The following is a 17,661-nucleotide window of genomic DNA, read 5'->3' on the forward strand; positions in this document are numbered from 1 at the left end:
TATGGTGGGAAATAGATAACTTTTAGGAACTAGAACAAGATTATACTTAAATAGATAAAATGTGTATTTTGGACATCATAGTTTGCTATGAAGTGAGATAAGGGAAATCTTGGTTACCCAAGGTCTGAAAATTATGGATATCAAAGGTTAAATTGGAATACTGATGAGAAGTTAAAAATTATGTAAAAATTAATAACAGGATATTGATTGTTTATGAAGATTGAATGTTATTAAGATATGTATAAGCTAAAAAATTATTAATAAATGTAATTATGATGTCTTTTTTGAGTTAATATAATTAGAAATGTACTAGTTTGAATAGGAGATAGTAAATGTTAAGGGAAACAGAGAAGAAATATCTGATGTTGTAACCTGAAATTTGCACTAAAGATTGCTTTTTAAATATTCAAATGTAAAAATTTTGTGGAAAATTAATAAAATATTATTTTTAAAAAAGCTATGCTGGCAGTTAAACATTCTTGCTGGGTTAAAGGGCAAATTCTAAAGTGATGTTCTCTAAAACAAAACAAAAGATGATAACTGAAGGACTTTATTCTTCCTACACTGAGCCTTGGTGGAGCAGTGGGCTAATGCCTCCTTAAGTAACACCAGCTGCCCGCAATTAGTGCAGGTTCGCATCCCACCAGGCTCAAGGTTGACTCAGCCTTCCATCCTTCCGAGGTAGGTAAAATGAGGACCCAGATTGTTGGGGGCAATTAAGCTGACTTTGTAATAATGCCGCTTGGGGGGGGTGGGTGTGAAAGCCCTAATAAGCAGGCATATACATAGAATGAAGGCTATTGCTAAGCTTGTAAGCCGCCCTGAGTCTTCGGAGAAGGGCGGGACATAAATGGAATTAAAATAAAATAAAAAATAAAAAACATAAAATGTGATTGTGACTGTGTTGATGTTGCTCCGTATCACTTCTTTCTAATGCTACAGATGCTTCTTTCCATTCCTCCACTTTTAAAAAATCTTTGACAGCTGCACGTGCTTACAAAAAAATGCACTGAAAAGCAACCATCCAGTATTTTTAATTGCTAAAGATGGCTTATAGAGATTGTGTGAGGTCTAAAGGTATTTCTATAAATAAAACATATAATGGAAGCTAGTATTTTGCTTTTAAAATGCTAGCTCCTATTTAATTGTTTTCATTGGAAAAAGTGCAGAAAATTAGGATCAGGTAGAGTAGAAGGATTTGCAGGTGCTAAGAGAAGTCCTCCAAATTTCACATTGACTATTACAAACTAAGCAAATTAAAATCAAGTTAAATGAATGTAAAATTATAGATTTTCTGAGGCTCATTATTTCAACATCTTGATTTACAGTTGACTTTTATTTGCAGTTAATTTGTCAACACAATCTTGCAACACAGACTTTAATTGTAAATGTCTTTTTAGAAGCACTTCAGATGAAACTTTTCTTATTGGGGAAAAGAACTTTTTGGGAGAATACATATAGTCCTCGACTTACAACCACAATTAGGACCTGAACTTCAATTGCTAAGCGATGTGGTCATTAAATGAGTAACACCTGATTTTACAACTATTTTTGCCACAGTCATTAACCAAATCCGGCTTTCCCTGTGGACTTTACTTACTGTTAGCCCCTTGGAAAGGTCACAAATGGCAAAGAGTGACCCTGGGATGCTGTAACCCTAGTAAATACATGCCAGATATCAATCACCCAAATTCTGATTACATGACTGCAGGGATACTGCAACAGTCCTAACGGTGAGGATTGGTCATAAGTCGCTTTTTTCAAGCCCCATCATAACTTTGAACACTTGTTAAATGAATAGTCATAAGTCAAGGGCTACCTGTGGAATAGTATGTTTATAAAAAAAATGTAAAATACTTTTAAGGAAATTCTAGGATAAGAAGGTTAAATTACAGAAGCATTCAAAAAAATTTACAACCGATTTATGAATGTAGGAATTCTATCCAGTGGCATTTCAAAGTTAAGTACCATTGTCAGAGCCTCAAATGAAAACCAGAAAACATAAAAATAAAATGTTGACAAATGATACTGGCAAAATTTGTACCTAAAATGATGCAAAAAAAAATTCTTAACATTTTATGATCACTGCTTAAATATTGGATAAGGTTCCAGCATTGATACTAGCAGCACAGATCATTAGTACACTAAAACAATGAACTACACTTTCTTCTAGAAACAACTTCCAGCCATCTCAATAATGGGCTTCTATATTCAAACTCCAAAGGATTGCCTCCTTTTTCTAAGGAGCATAACACACTGAAAGGTGTCTTACTCAGTTCTTCATAAAAACTATACTTATTCTGCAATTAACAGAACCACTAGTATTTGTTACTTTGACCAGGTACACTCTGGAGAAAGTATTAACAGATTTTAAAATAAGAATCCAGAATAACTGGAATATGGACTTATTATACCCAAAACACACAAAGTATTAATAGCAGTTATCATTTTAAAAAATGATACACTTCAATATTTATCTTATAAAAATCACAAAATATTTAAATATTATTTAAACAAGCATTGGGAATTTAATAATTTCACATATGATTAATATCATAACTGTCTCAAACTATGAATCCTCGTGTAAAACAAAGGCCAGAGAAAAGGAAAATCAATACTCCATTATAATAGGAAATAGGAGATATTTAGGCTGGTCCAATGTTACACTATTTAAGTTCTCTTTTGCATTTATTCCAATTTTACATACAGAGAGTGAGAAAGATCATTTTACTCTTCTTGAAACACTTCCACGAAATTTCATGGGATATTGTCTAAATTATTCCTAGTGAAGAAATTATATCCAGCAACCAAATATAAAGGCTTTTCCCATTTATGTGTCAGAAAGTTATACAAAACAGTACGCTCCAAATGTACAGTTAAGAAAAAGTTTGGTCACTGTGACCTGACACCCAGAATTTGTTGAGCCCACAAACACATCCCTTGATGCCCATGAGGCTTCCACCCCTCCTGATATTTTAGATCTTTCAAAAATTCTTTAATTTAAAAACAGAAGCTTGCATGCTCCACAGTAAAGGGCTAGCCTCTTGTATCATCTTTATTTCTAAGAATGACATTGGGTCCCAAATGGATCCAACATTTTCTTAGGAAATAAAATAGAGACCATGGCTTTGTCTGAAAAAGCACTAGTTCAAAAAACCAAAAAGAAGCAGAGATAATAGCATCCTCTAGCAAAGGGAGCGAGTGTTTGTGAGACAAACAGCATTATGGTAAATTGGCACTTTGAAACTCTTATGTTCCCACACCTATCTAATAGAGCACTATCTCCATTGTAACCAGCACTCATTGGTATAAAACTATCTGCTATAATCTTCAATTATAGAACAAATTGCCATTAAATTATATGAACTGACAGCATATCCCAAGACAATTTCTTCCATAAACTCAATGATCCCTACATTGCATGCTTCACATACATAGATGAATAAGATCAGATGGACTGATATTGATTGATAAGTGATTATAAACCAGTAATGTATATATTTTTCAGACTAAGGGCAACTTCTGGCCTTTGATTACATCCCAGATCAGGGGGATGTAGTCAGGATAAATGTAATATGACATAATTTAAAATTAACTAAAATTTTAAAAGTTAAATGTAATTAATATAGTCATGTTTTCAAGTTTCCAACGGAATGAGCTTTTCAAAGGACTCTGAGGCATTGTTTACCTTAAAAGTCTTTTATTAGCCCTATAACATCGGCAATCCTTGCTAGGAGAAGCTGGAGTCTGAATTCCCCTCCCCCTTAGCACAATATGTTAAGTTCAATTCTCCTTTTCATTGCTGTCATAAATCACATTCTACAATTAATTTGAAGGGTCATTTTCCCTTCTGTTAAGACAACCCACCAAATTCTTATTTTCTCTTATTTCATAACGGCCTTGAGAGACATTCTTCCTCCTCTCTCCCAGCAATAACTAATTCTAGCTTTAACAGTAACACACGTTTAACATATGAAATAGCTGCTTCTTCATCTTTTGTCAAAGCAAGAACATTCGATGTTAGCAGGGTTGACACATGTGCTTTATTTTTCATTCCATTAAACTAAAAATCATAATTTAACATAAAACTTTGGAGGGTCAACCCAAAGAATTGGGAGAGGTTCTGAAGGCATGCATTTGCAAATATTCCCCTTAAACTTCCTCTTTTTTCCCTCACTTCCCCCAAGTCCTTTCTTTACATGTAGTCCTCTACTTACGACCACATTAAACCCAACAATTTTGTTGCTAAACAAGACAGTTGTTAAGTCAGTTTTTCCCCATTTTCCGATCTTGTTTGCCACCGTTGTTAATTGCTTCACTGCAGTTGTTAAGCTAGTAACAAGGTTGTTAAGTGAATCTGGTTTGCCCATTGACTTGGCTTGTCAGAAGGTCGCAAAAAGGTGATTACCTGACCCTGGGACATTGCAACCATCATAAATATGAATTGGTTGCCATGTGACCATAGGGATGCTGCAACAGTCATAAGTGTGAAAAACAATCATGTCACTTTTTTCAATACCATTGTAACTTTGAATGGTCCTAAATGTATTGTTGCACTGAAGGACTCCCTGTATATGGCTTATTACACTGGGTATTTAATCAAATCATGTAAGCACATAAATAAACTACTAGAATGGAATATACTTTCATCTGGGGAATCATCAAAACTGAAGATTATCTATTTAGCACTACAATTTTTTTAAAAAAATTAAAAAAAATTGTGGCAATTCAAATAACAAAAGCATCTCTTACTAAGGTTTTTGTTTCAGTTAAACACATACTTTGTACCTTTTTAAACTACTTATATGTTCTTCCAGCCGCCCTGAGTCTTCGGAGAAGGGCGGGATATAAATGGAATTAAAATAAAAAATAAATAAATAAATAAATAAATATTAGTCTAAAAATAATTATGTTGTTCATCTACACATTGCAGAACTGCGAATTATTGCAAAATATTATTAAATTAAAATACAACAAGAATTTCTTCACTACTTATATTATCTATCCTTAATAATATTTCCCTCCCCCTATATAATACTTTGTCTAGATCAATGTGTATTGCAGAATTAACAAAAAATGTTTCACTGAAGTATGGTTCACCTCTTTTACAGAACAGTTCTCAAAACTAAGTGTATAAAAATAATTTTTCACTGATTTTAACTAGCATATAAGATACCATGGTAGATGAGTATATTCAGATCTTTCAACTGTTGGGTAGCTTTTTCACTAAAAACATTTTATAACTATTTGCTCCGTCCAAAAAAATGTATTGAATTTTAACTCATTAAAAAAAGGGCTTGCCCTGATTGCTACTGGATGAAAGGCAATCCCAAAAAAAATCAGGACCATAAACTGGATTGGGAAGTTGAAAAAAGATTCCCATAAAACTATTGCAAATCATTTCATTAAGTTACAGAAGTTGAGCTGAGCTGGATTCGACATGTTACCAAGAGGAATGGCCCTTGCTCAACATTCCAATACATGCTCAACATTCCATCCATCATTTATTCACTCACCTCTATCAGACAATCCTTCCTCCTGGCTAAAGTCAAGAATTTACTCTATTAGCAAAACAACTGCTGGATTGTGAAATGCTCATTATTTTGATTCATATGCTGTCTAATGTATATAGTCTGGTTAAAAAAATGGTCCTTTTTTGACACAGCTTAAAGCTGGCTTATAACCATACCTGTTTGAAGGCTATCAACCACTGTTCCCTGTTCAGACATAATGAATGCTAATGTTCAAGGACGATTTGTCAATTTGTTTTTTCCACTTATGAAAGAAAGAGGCATGGATGGCACAAAGGTGCCTATTATTTGTACATATTCTGGTACATTGATGCGGAGTGTGGTTTTTCAAATACCTCAGGATGTGATGAAACCCCTGGTTCTTTAATTAGAGAAGACAAGAATTCTAATGGAATACTCCTATATTAATAAAATGATCTATTTATTACATAAATGATTTCCAATCTATTCATCTTTCAGTCTGCTATGGAGGTGGGAAGAGCTCTGATAGAGACACACTCCCCTGCACTTCATAACCAAGTACCACTTCCAATAACTTCAACAAGGATGTTAAAGACAATTGCTACACAACCTTAGTATTCTAACATATACTACACATCCATCAAGCTATTTCCTTTCAATGTACTGACATCATTCACTCTGCATACTTTTTTCCTTGCAACCAATCTTTGCCTTTATCATGTTCATATTCCACTTCATATATTGCTTTTTGTCCTTTAAACCTCATCCTTCTTTCTTCCAGGATTTCATCAGCTCCACACAATCATAAGGTACTTGATCCTTGCCTTCTTGTCAACACATTCGCCTATTTAATATATTTGATTTGTGATTTGATTCTCATTCACTCTCTCTGTATGACCAAATCTCTACCTACCTCTTTTGTACTAGTAATTCACTTTTGTATTTAATCCATTCATTCATTCAGCACTTAAATCATTCTTCACCTGACCTGTTTTTATCTTACCACAAACTTAAGTACTCTATCCCTACTGCATTCAATTTACTTTTAGATTTACCCTCCTATAGCCAATGCTCGTCCTCCATATAACAAAGTAAGCAGAAGCACACTTTTATACACATTTTTTGCTTCTGTTGGCAAACACTAAGACTTCACAAGATGGCTGCTCATGTGTACCAATCTATGCACAATTTATCCATTTCTTTTCTATCATGGTAGGTAACAAAAGTCAAGTAATAAACACAAGCATTCCTTGTACAAAAGGGATGTATTCAGGATATATGCATTTATTGTTACCTATCAACTTCCTATCAAAATAATTCAAAAGTTCCTAAGGTGATTTTTTTAAAAATTCAATAAACAAGCCATTATAAAAGACAAGTAAAAGACAAAGTAGGACATATAAATGTCAATTCATCCAAATTACAGCATTCTGCAGCTCAAAACACTTGGCAAAATAAAATGCCATTTAAAGAACTACAAATTCTCCTTTGGCAGCCATAACAAAAAAAAGGGCCAAATCTTATACCACTTCACAGAACCCCTTCACAGCTCCCTCTTCACAGGTCCTGAAGAAAATCCTATCCTTTTCTCATAGCGCTTTAATATTGCAAGTCAGTTAGGACAGGGACCCACAATCCCCAGGCCTGTTGCAAACTGGGCCACACAAGTGAGCAAAGCTTCATCTGCATATGCATGCGATTTAAATAGCGCATGAAACCACCCCCAGGTCTGTGGAAAACAATTTTTCAGTGGAACCAGTCGCTGGTGCCCAAAAGGTTGGCGGCTGCTGAATTAGGTTATAATCGAAGTAATTGAAATGTGTAAACTTTAATATTAATTGAAGCAAAGAGATAAAGAAACCTTTCCCAAATTAATTTCCAGAATGGCAGCTATCTTAGTTATCTGCAAAGAAACAAAATTTCAGCATCTCAAAAATAAAAAATTATGCTATGACGTTTGACAAATTCAGTAATAATCTCTTGATCCCACTTGATGAATGCCAAGAAACCAGCTTCTATATATAGGATTTCTGGTCATATTTCAGTTCCATTCTAACCATAGTACAGTTTGCCCATTCAAACCTCTAAGAGATTCACACAACTGCAACACAGAAGCAATTATATATTTATATTTATTATAAATATAATATTAGGAAAATGAAGGGAAAAAACAACTCATATACCCCAAAACCCCACAAACATAGAATTGGCTAGACTTGCTCAGGTGCAAGACTGACTAATTTCTGGCATGGGATGAATACAATCTTTTCACTTCTCTATTGCTGCACAATGCAGCGGTAACATTGTTATGATGGCCCTGCATCAGTATGGCCGCAATTCTGCTTCTATTCACTGAACTGTTTTTTTTTTTGTTTTTTTTTTTTTATTTTGGCTTAGTTATATTTAAGGCAACATAAGCAAGTCTGTTCTTGACTTCGCAAAGTTCACTATAACAAAATGTTTTTGAGAACATCAGCTGCATACTATTTTTGTGCTATCCCAATTAGCACATATACTAATTTACAGATGCAAATTTCACATGACCTCAAAAGACTCCTACAATAGTATAAAAAGAACAATTTTGAAGAAGAGAAGTCCAGTCCTTCAAATGCTCACATCTTTGACATAGCTGGGAATCCAGTGAGTGTTACGCTTTATTGATTTATGTATCCCATCTTTCATACAGAAGTTCAAAGTGAAATATGCACAGTACTCTGTTTTTCTCCACAGCAACTACCCTGTAAGGTGAGTTGGCCTGGGAAAGGATGTGCAAGTGACCCAAAGTCATCCAAGGAGTTTCCATAGCTGACAAAGATGCTTTCTACAGTATATCTAGTTGCCAGAACAAATTTCTATGAATGTGTCTCATCTACTAAAGTAACTGAATCTGCAGAAGCTTATTCTCGCTACTGGAAATGCTGAGACAGAATTCTAAAGCAACAGAAAGTGAAACAATGCAGATGTAAAGTGCAACTGCTCTGAAATTTCTGAAGCCAAACTCCTCCTAAACAGCTCTAGAAAATGCCCTTTTCCTGTGCTGAGAAAAAAAGACTTAAAATCAGCAGATGATATTGCCATTAATTGTCAATTCTGCAGCCTGGGAAACTGTGGTTAATTTCCATCCAGCTTCAATGATCTTAAAAGCCTGCCCATAATTTTGTGCAATTTTGGTACTAAATTATTACTCAAAGTTAGCTTATGATGCTATTTTTACAGACAAACATGGTTTCCTTTGATCTAAAATTAATTTTGGCTTATTTTTCCCAAACAAAAAAACAGCATTAATTTTAAGAAAGGATATTAAACAGACTTCCAGTCATAGTTTAACATTCGGGGACTTTTTCAACTGTTAACCATAGCTTTCAAGTACATAGAAAACACAGGAATTATAGTTAAATCCTTCGTGATTGGCTTTTTTCCCTCATACAGGAGCTGCACTAGTAGTACAACATATTACACAAAGATATGATTCTAAACCAGATGCAGGAATTGCAATACTAATTTCTACATTCTAGATTGCTTTTGTGGTCCTTCCCATCACTTCACTTCATTTATGCAAGGCAATATTTGCTTCAAATTTCTAGTGTGCAATGATAAAGATAAAAGGTCAATACTAAATAAAGACACAAGTAGCAAATAACCTATTCTTAATATATATAAAATGTCTATGGTATATTCTTGTGACAAGTAATAATCCTCTTTCTAATCACGTTTATTACACATGTGATGAACAAAAAAAAGTCAAGAGAGCAATCATGCATGCGTCTATTTAGAAATAAGCATCACTGTGTCACAGGGTGCATATGAACATTCAAATACATTTGGAGGCATTTCATTCTATTCTTTAACTATTTATATAATAAAAAGCACAATGGAAAAGAAAAGTAAATAAAACAGAAACAAAAAAGTAACTTACATTTTGCTTCTGAAATATTCTGATTGGGTGACCAGACCAGCATACCGAGATTCTCTCTCTCCTGAGATCGCTTGGTAAGTTTAGCTGACAAGAAAATAAATATGAAATGTGTTAAAGGAAAACCTTCCCATGTTTTTGCTCATCTCCTCAAAGCACACAACAAAAGAAACAGGAATAGAAAAATCCTAAATGCTGAAACACAAATGTACCAGCTCTGCAACATTTGAGACCCAAAGCATCCTTCCATTCACACAAATAATCAAAATGTGTCTCAACAGTATTTTGGGAAAAACAATTGAAAATGATAAAAAGGGAAAATGTTTTAAGTTTGTGCATTTTTCTTTTCTGAGGTTGTATGGGGATATCCCAAAGACCCTGTCTGTTCAAATTGCAGGTATGCAGCAAAGGCTGCTATTTTATTCATCCTGCACTGCTGGCCAAGAGGAAAACAGAAAGCCAGCAAAGACAATGCTGCCTGCATCGTGTCATCACAAACAGGCAGGTCAGTTATTAACACTGGCAGCTCCAGCCATCACAAGTATAGAGATATTCAGGAAACTGCCTTACACTAAGTCAATCTCCTTGTCTACCTAACAGAATATTTTGAACTACATTCTTGTTAAACACTTCCCTTTTTAAGAACTTATAAATCTTCTCCTTGTGGTTTGGAGCCAAAATATGATGAAAGGTACATATATTCAAATGGTAAGGAATATCCATGACAAATTTCAGACAATTTGAAAAGTACAAAGGGAACAGGTAGTTCTGCTCCTTCCTGAATGTGGAGGAACAAACAGTGGAGAACATAAGCGTAGCATATTCACTAACTCAGGGGTGTCAAACTGCCGGCCCACGGGGCAGACGCGTCACAATAAAAGTGCGCCCACCCCATTGCCGGCAATGGGGGAAAAGCTCCGATACATCGTGTGATGTCACATGATGTCACAAGTTTTACATGTCTGCATTAACTGATCTGTTTGCGTAGCATATTGGAAGGAAGGAAGGAAGGAAGGAAGGAAGGAAGGAAGGAAGGAAGGAAGGAAGGAAGGAAGGAAGGAAGGAAGGAAGGAAGGAAGGAAGGTATCATATAGGGCAGAGGTCCCCTGGCAGCAGGAACCACTTACCTGGAGAGGTTTTTCCATGGACCAGAGGGGGCATGATTATGTGTGCTGCCTGCATCCCACGGATGGGGCTTTGCTTGTTTGTGTGGACCGGTACTGGTCTATGGACCCCTATATCAGGAGACCCCTGATATAGGGAGCACAGCTAATACACTGTATGGAACTGCTGGAGCAGTGCTTTGAATTCAATCCCCAAAAAGTGCTTTGGAGCACATGAGAGTACAAACTGGGCCCTCGCTCCAGCACCTTAAAGCAGTTTTAGTTTTCTTCCCCAAGACCATATGAAGCCCTATGCAACCCCAAGAAAGGGAGGCGCTGCTTTAAAGTATTGCAAACAAGAACTATGTTCATGCTCCTGTAAGTTTTGAACCATCAACAAGTAGCCCTCAACCTACAATGGCAACTGGGACCAGAATTTCCATTGCTAAGCAACTGGTGGTAAAGCATGAACCACTTTGCTTAGCAAAGACAATCCCTGCAGTCCCAATGACCATTGTTAACTGAATCCCACAGCTGTTAGGCAGCACAACTTCATTCTGGCTTCTCACAACCAAAGTCAGTAGGAAAACCAGCAGAATCTCACCAATCCCAGGCCCACAAGTAGGTAGGTTGTTGCTACCAGATGCGGGGAGGGAGTAATAGGTTAAGTAGAGGTGAAGGGAGGATCAGAGAATGTAAGGAGAGGCAAGGAATAACATGAATCCAGGTTTTTGGTAAATTCAGTACAGACCTTTCAAAGAAATGCATATTCTGAAGTCTGGGCCCTAATTTATTAGCAATAGTTAAAGGGAAGCATTAAAGAAGAAGAAAAAGCGAACAAAACCCTGAAGCAATAGAAAACATACTTCTTCCCCGTGGCTCAGATTATTTTTTCCCCAAACACAAAAGAGTTGCTAGATCAGTCTCATTTTCTGAATTTGAAATATCACTAGCAATTTCTTTGCTTATTTTTATCTTTACATGCAGAGGTAGTCCTTGACTTACAAGAATTCATTTAGTGACCATACAAAGTTACAACAGCACTGGAAAAAGTGACTTATGACCTTTTTTCACCCAACCATTGCAGCATCCCCATGGTCACATGGTCAAAATATATACGTGACTGACTCATATTTACAACAGTTGCAGTGTCCCAGGGTCATGTGATCCCCTTTTGCAGCTTTTGGAGAAGGAAAGTCAATGGGGAAGTCAGATTCACTTAACAACCAGTTTACTAACTTGAGAACTGCAGGGATTCACTTAACAGTGGCAAGAAAGTTCATAAAATGGAGCAAAATTCACTTAACAAATTTGTCACTTAGCAACGTAAATTTTGAGCTCAATTTTGAGCTCAAATCAAATAAAACAATGATCAAACTCTATAACTCTATACAGCAAAACTGTTTTCATTGGAAATATGGAAAAAACAAACACAATTTAAAACCATTTTTAACCATTTTAAATCAAAAGGATGAATGCACTTACTTTTGCCTAATTCCTAAAAGTTAGATTTTATGTTCCAAACAATTCATTTCCTAAGAAAGTCAGGGGGTGGGGGAAGAAGGGACTTTCGCTTTATATAAGTTGTTTTGGGTACAGGATGCAGTAAGTGTTCCTTGCCTTAAATCAGTTTCTCCTAAACAGTTCTTAAAATGCAACAGCTTGCAAAACATTGGCAGGTTATACGTTTCTTAGACATCTCTCCCAACAGTGCAATAATACATAGCACTGTAATATAGCACCATCATCCCACGTCCTTGATGTATGATTAACAAGTAAGGTATTAACAAATTAAGTTAATCCCTTACTCCATTCTTAAAACATTCCTCCTTGTTGAAGCTTCACAAGCCCTCCTCACAAGCCTTCCCCTTTTCACCTCAGCAATTATTCCCTAGGGCAGGGGTAGGCAACCTTGGCTCTTTTATGACTCGTGGACTTCAACTCCCAGAAGTCCACGAGTCATAAAAGAGCCAAGGTTGCCTACCCCTGTCCTAGGGCCTAGGCAAAATAGGTGTTAGGTCAAAAGGTCAAAGGTTTGTACAAGAGCCTAGTATTCTCCAGGAATGATTATTTCTCCACTGAAAAGCAAAGATAATGTATGAAAATGGAGAAAAAGAACACAGTATGGATACTATGCATTCAACATTTTTGTATCAAACTGGCAAGCCTGCCAAAGAGAGGCCTTCAAAATAAGGTGCTCTTATGGGATAAGACTCCCTCCCAACAGCCTTACAAGACCCAACACCAAAGTTGTTTGAGAAGCATTGTCTTAAAGAACAGGGGGGGGAAATACTTTCCTTCTCCAGGCTTCTATTTTTAGATAAAGATCAAGAACTTAGAACAATTGATTGGGAAAGATGCCTTGAAATATACCAATCTGGCAGCTATCAGGTTGAATTACAACTCCTATTCAGTACAATGAACAAAATTGGCATAAGTCAGGCATAGATCGAAAAGGAAAGATGGTACAGAAACAATCAAGTGGCAGCTGAACAGCAGAGGCAGAGAGGTGAAACAGTTTGAATTCAAGAAGTGGTCTCAGAAGGATTTTAAAGAGAATGCCTTGACTTGGCTGACAGAAAAAGGGAGGCTGTTCCAAATATAGGAAATTGTCAGGCCCAACAAACTAAGCAACATAAAACTTCAGTAGTGGAGACCTGCACCAGAGAAATTTATACAGAAAGTGGGGGAAAAAGAAATTGTTCAAGGGAAGCAATCAAGAGGAAAAAATACAACTTTTAAATAAGGAAAATAGTACTGCATATTTCCAGGAACTAAAAGACACCATGTTTGTTATATACTTAATCATTATGAAATCAGCAGATTTACAAAATTCATCAACAAGTAGTTGGTTGACTCAATAATAATAATAATAATAAAGTTGGAAGGGATATGATCATGTGCAATTCATGAATTATTTAATTCGTTTAAGTAACTAATCCCAATTTATTACCGTAGTTTCCGGCGTATAAGACTACTTTTTAACCCATGAAAATCTTCTCAAAAGTCAGGGGTTGTCTTATACGCCGAGTGCTGAAAATTTAGGGACAGGGCTGGCTGGAAAACCTGGAGCGGATCTCCCATTTAGTTTGCGCAGGGAAAGCGGGACCAATTGGAGAAAAAGCTGCAGTCTGTGATTTTTTACAGGCTGGGGTCTGGGCGTCTTTTCTTCTAAAGTTGAAGAGCAGCTGTAGTATATCCCAGCTTGAAAGGCAGGTGGGGAAGGCAGCAGCCAGAGCAGCGCCTTAGCTCTAAGGACACGTTTGACTCAGGAACTGGGCAGGCTGGCTGGAAAACCTGGAGCGGATCTCCCATTTGGTCTTTTTTTTTAAAAAAAAAATCCCATTTATATCCTGCCCTTCTCCGAAGACTCAGGGTGGCTTACAATTTAAAGCACAAATCAATGTGCTTAGCAATAGCCTTCATTCTGTGTATATGCCTGTTTATTAGGGCTTTCCCCCCCCAAGCAGCATTATTACAAAGTCAGCTTATTGCCCCCAACAATCTGGGTCCTCATTTTACCTACCTTGGAAGGATGGAAAGCTGAGTCAACCTTGAGCCTGGTGGGATGCGAACCTGCACTAATTGCAGGCAGCTTGTGTTACTTAAGGCTCTGCGCAGGGAAAGCTTTAGAGTGAATTAGGAAAAGTGAGAAAGTGAATTAGGAAAATAGGGAATGGTTGCTGGAATCAGGGGCTGCCACAATGAAGAGGGAGTCAAGCTATTCTCCAAAGCACCTGAAAGCAGGACAAGAAGTAATGGATGGAAACTAATCAAGGAGAGAAGCAACCTAGAACTAAGGAGAAACTTCCTGACAGTGAGAACAATTAACCAGTGGAACAACCTGCCTCCAGAAGTGGTGAATGCTCCAACACTGGAAGTTTTTAAGAAGAGACTGGACAGCCATTTGTCTGAAATGGTATAGGGTTTCCTGCCTTAGCAGGGGGTTGGACTAGATGACCTCCAAGGTCCCCTCCAACTACTTATTATTATTATTATTATTATTATTATTATTATTATTATTATTATTATTATTATTATTATTATTATATTTTAATCCACTTGCACTGTTTTATATTTACATGTTTGATGACAAAGAGCCTTATGTTTATAAGTGACAGTTTTCCTACTAAGCACCTGCATGTCATAAGCATTTGAATTAAAATTACCATATTAAAATCAAATCTGATGTTTTTTTAATTTTTATTTGGTGTGCGTTGGAAGAGGGGTAGTCTTATACGGCGAGTATAGCCCAAACCCTATAATTTAACAGGAAATGTAGGGGGTCGTCTTATACGCCCAGTCGTCTTATACGCCGGAAAATACGGTATTCTGCTAAATTGTAGCCTGTTTATGAATATGATCTGTCACTCAAAGGTTTTCTTACAGTTAGTTAATTCTTACTAATGTACTTATTGTGTGCTATTGTTTCTGTGTCTATGAAATCTTTTTTTTCTCAGCATTATTACAGAAATCAGAACTGAAAGTAAATTGAGAGATTTTATTTAAAAGAGCAGATGTAAAGAATCAGTAAGACTTTCAGAGCTTCTGTGCAATTCTAGGTTCTCACTGGGATTTTCAAAGTGAAACTTCAAATGGATATAGAAATTCATTATAGAATAACGTTATATCAGGAGTTTTATGGAAAAGAAACAAAGAAACAAATTTTGCAGGAGTTATTTGGTTTAGCATTTTTAGACAAAGGGATCAATTTATTATTCATTTGCATAATGGATTTACAATCAGAAGTGAAGCCTAAATTTAACAAATATCAGTACTTTATGTTAATGTTCCTGTAAATTTAATTGTGATGTTCTTATAAAGGAATACAAGAGGGCGGCAGAACCCTAAAAATGCTTCACAGTAATTCAACTCTATGGGAGAGGTTTTCTCTGGTACAAGAACTACAAAAATTCAAATGTTCTGTTGCAAATGATTTTGCTGCACAAAAAGCAGGCATAAGAGCTGTACACCGCTTTTTCATCTTAGATATTTAATCTGATAATTTTTGTTAAGAAAATACATGTCATTTTCAAAATACTCAATTTCATCTAGTTGTGCTGCTATTCTTATTGTATAATTTAATTGTTTTCAAAATCTACCATATTTTGATCATTCAACCTATTAAAAAATGAAAATGAATTATGCAATCCTTTCCCTTTTTACATTAGCAGGGGTGGGCAGGTCACAGCCCATAAGCTGCCTGCTTCCATCAGCCCCTTTGTTACTACATCCTAGACCTAGAACATCCCATCTCAACTCCTCCAAATCCTCCAAATAAATCTATTGAAATTCAGAGGCAAATCACTAATTCGTAGTACAGGTAACACAAATTCTATATTTAAAAAGCCACTAAAATCACAGACTAAGCCCATCTATTTTATTTAAAAATTATCCTCTTCCTTTGGCACCCTAGGTTTATCTTCTCAAGATTCAAGAACAAGATTCTCCAGACTTGAGAATATATCCTTGTTGATGTGTATTTGGCTGCATTCTTTAAAAGCCTGTTAAAAACAGTACGGTAGAACATTTCCACACCAAACCATGAACATTAAGTCTGTCTTTATAAATAAAGAGCTGCAAGCTAAGCAATATTTAAATTTTATTATATTTAACAATACCCTATTACATCTAAAAATCAAATCTTGTATTAAACATATTCTACTGTATATACAGGTGAAACTCGAAAAATTAGAATATCGTGCAAAAGTTCATTTATTTCACTAATGCAACTTAAAAGGGGAAACTAATATATGAGATAGACTCATTACATGCAAAGCAAGATAGTTCAAGCCGTGATTTGTCACAATTGTGATGATTATGGCTTACAGCTCATGAAAACCCCAAATCCACAATCTCAGTAAATTAGAATATTGTGAAAAGGTGCAATATTCTAGGCTCAAAGTGTCCCACTCTAATCAGCTAATTAAGCCATAACACCTGCAAAGGGTTCCTGAGCCTTTAAATGGTCTCTCAGTCTGGTTCAGTAGGAATCACAATCATGGGGAAGACTGCTTACCTGACAGTTGTGCAGAAAACCATCATTGACACCCTCCATAAGGAGGGAAAGCCTCAAAAGGTAATTGCAAAAGAAGTTGGATGTTCCCCAAGTGCTGTATCAAAGCACATTAATAGAAAGTTATGTGGAAGGGAAAAGTGTGGAAGAAAAAGGTGCACAAGCAGCAGGGATGACCGCAGCCTGGAGAGGATTGTCAGGAAAAGGCCATTTAAAAGTGTTGGGGACTTTCACAAGGAGTGGACTGAGGCTGGAGTCAGTGCATCAAGAGCCACCACACACAGACGGATCCTGGACATGGGCTTCAAATGTCGTATTCCTCTTGTCAAGCCGCTCCTGAACAACAAACAACGTCAGAAGCGTCTTACCTGGGCTAAAGAAAAACAGACCTGGTCTGTTGCTCAGTGGTCCAAAGTCCTCTTTTCTGATGAGAGCAACTTTTGCATCTCATTTGGAAACCAAGGACCCAGAGTCTGGAGGAAGAATGGAGAGACACACACTGCAAGATGCTTGAAGTCCAGTGTGAGGTTTCCACAGTCTGTGTTGATTTGGGGAGCAATATTATCTGCTGGTGTTGGTCCACTGTGCTTCATTAAGTCCAGGGTCAACGCAGCTGTCTACCAGGAGATTTTGGAGCACTTCATGCTTCCTTCCGCAGATGAGCTTTATGGGGATGCTGACTTCATTTTCCAGCAGGTCTTGGCACCTGCCCATGCTGCCAAAAGCACCAAAACCTGGTTCAATGACCGTGGGATTACTGTGCTTGATTGGACAGCAAACCCGCCTTACCTGAACCCCATAGAGAATCTATGGGGCATTGCCAAGAGAAAGATGAGAGACATGAGACCGAACAATGCAGAAGAGCTGAAGGCAGCTATTGAAGCACCTGGTCTTCCATAACACCTCAGCAGTGCCACAGGCTGATAGCTTCCATGCCACGCCGCATTGAGGCAGTAATTGCTGCAAAAGGGGCCCAAACCAAGTACTGAGTACATATGCATGCTTATACTTTTCAGAGGTCCGATATTGTTCTATGTACACTCCTTGTTTTATTGATTGCATGTAATATTCTAATTTACTGAGATTGTGGATTTGGGGTTTTCATGAGCTGTAAGCCATAATCATCACAATTATGAC

The 17,661-nt window shown here is 36.7% G+C and overlaps 1 protein-coding gene across 2 annotated transcripts in view; it reads right to left on the bottom strand.

The window, feature by feature from the left end:
* RCOR1 (REST corepressor 1) overlaps positions 1–17,661 on the bottom strand; it is a 170,296-nt gene that overhangs the window by 108,338 nt on the left and 44,297 nt on the right. For both annotated transcript variants that reach the window (XM_081344820.1, XM_081344819.1), the window contains exon 3: positions 9,409–9,492. In XM_081344820.1, coding sequence (XP_081200946.1) covers positions 9,409–9,492 — 84 coding nt within the window. The remainder of the gene's footprint in view (positions 1–9,408; positions 9,493–17,661) is intronic.

Source organism: Vipera berus (genome assembly GCF_964194415.1).
Source record: "Vipera berus genome assembly, chromosome: 1".
NCBI classification, from domain to species: domain Eukaryota; kingdom Metazoa; phylum Chordata; class Lepidosauria; order Squamata; family Viperidae; genus Vipera; species Vipera berus.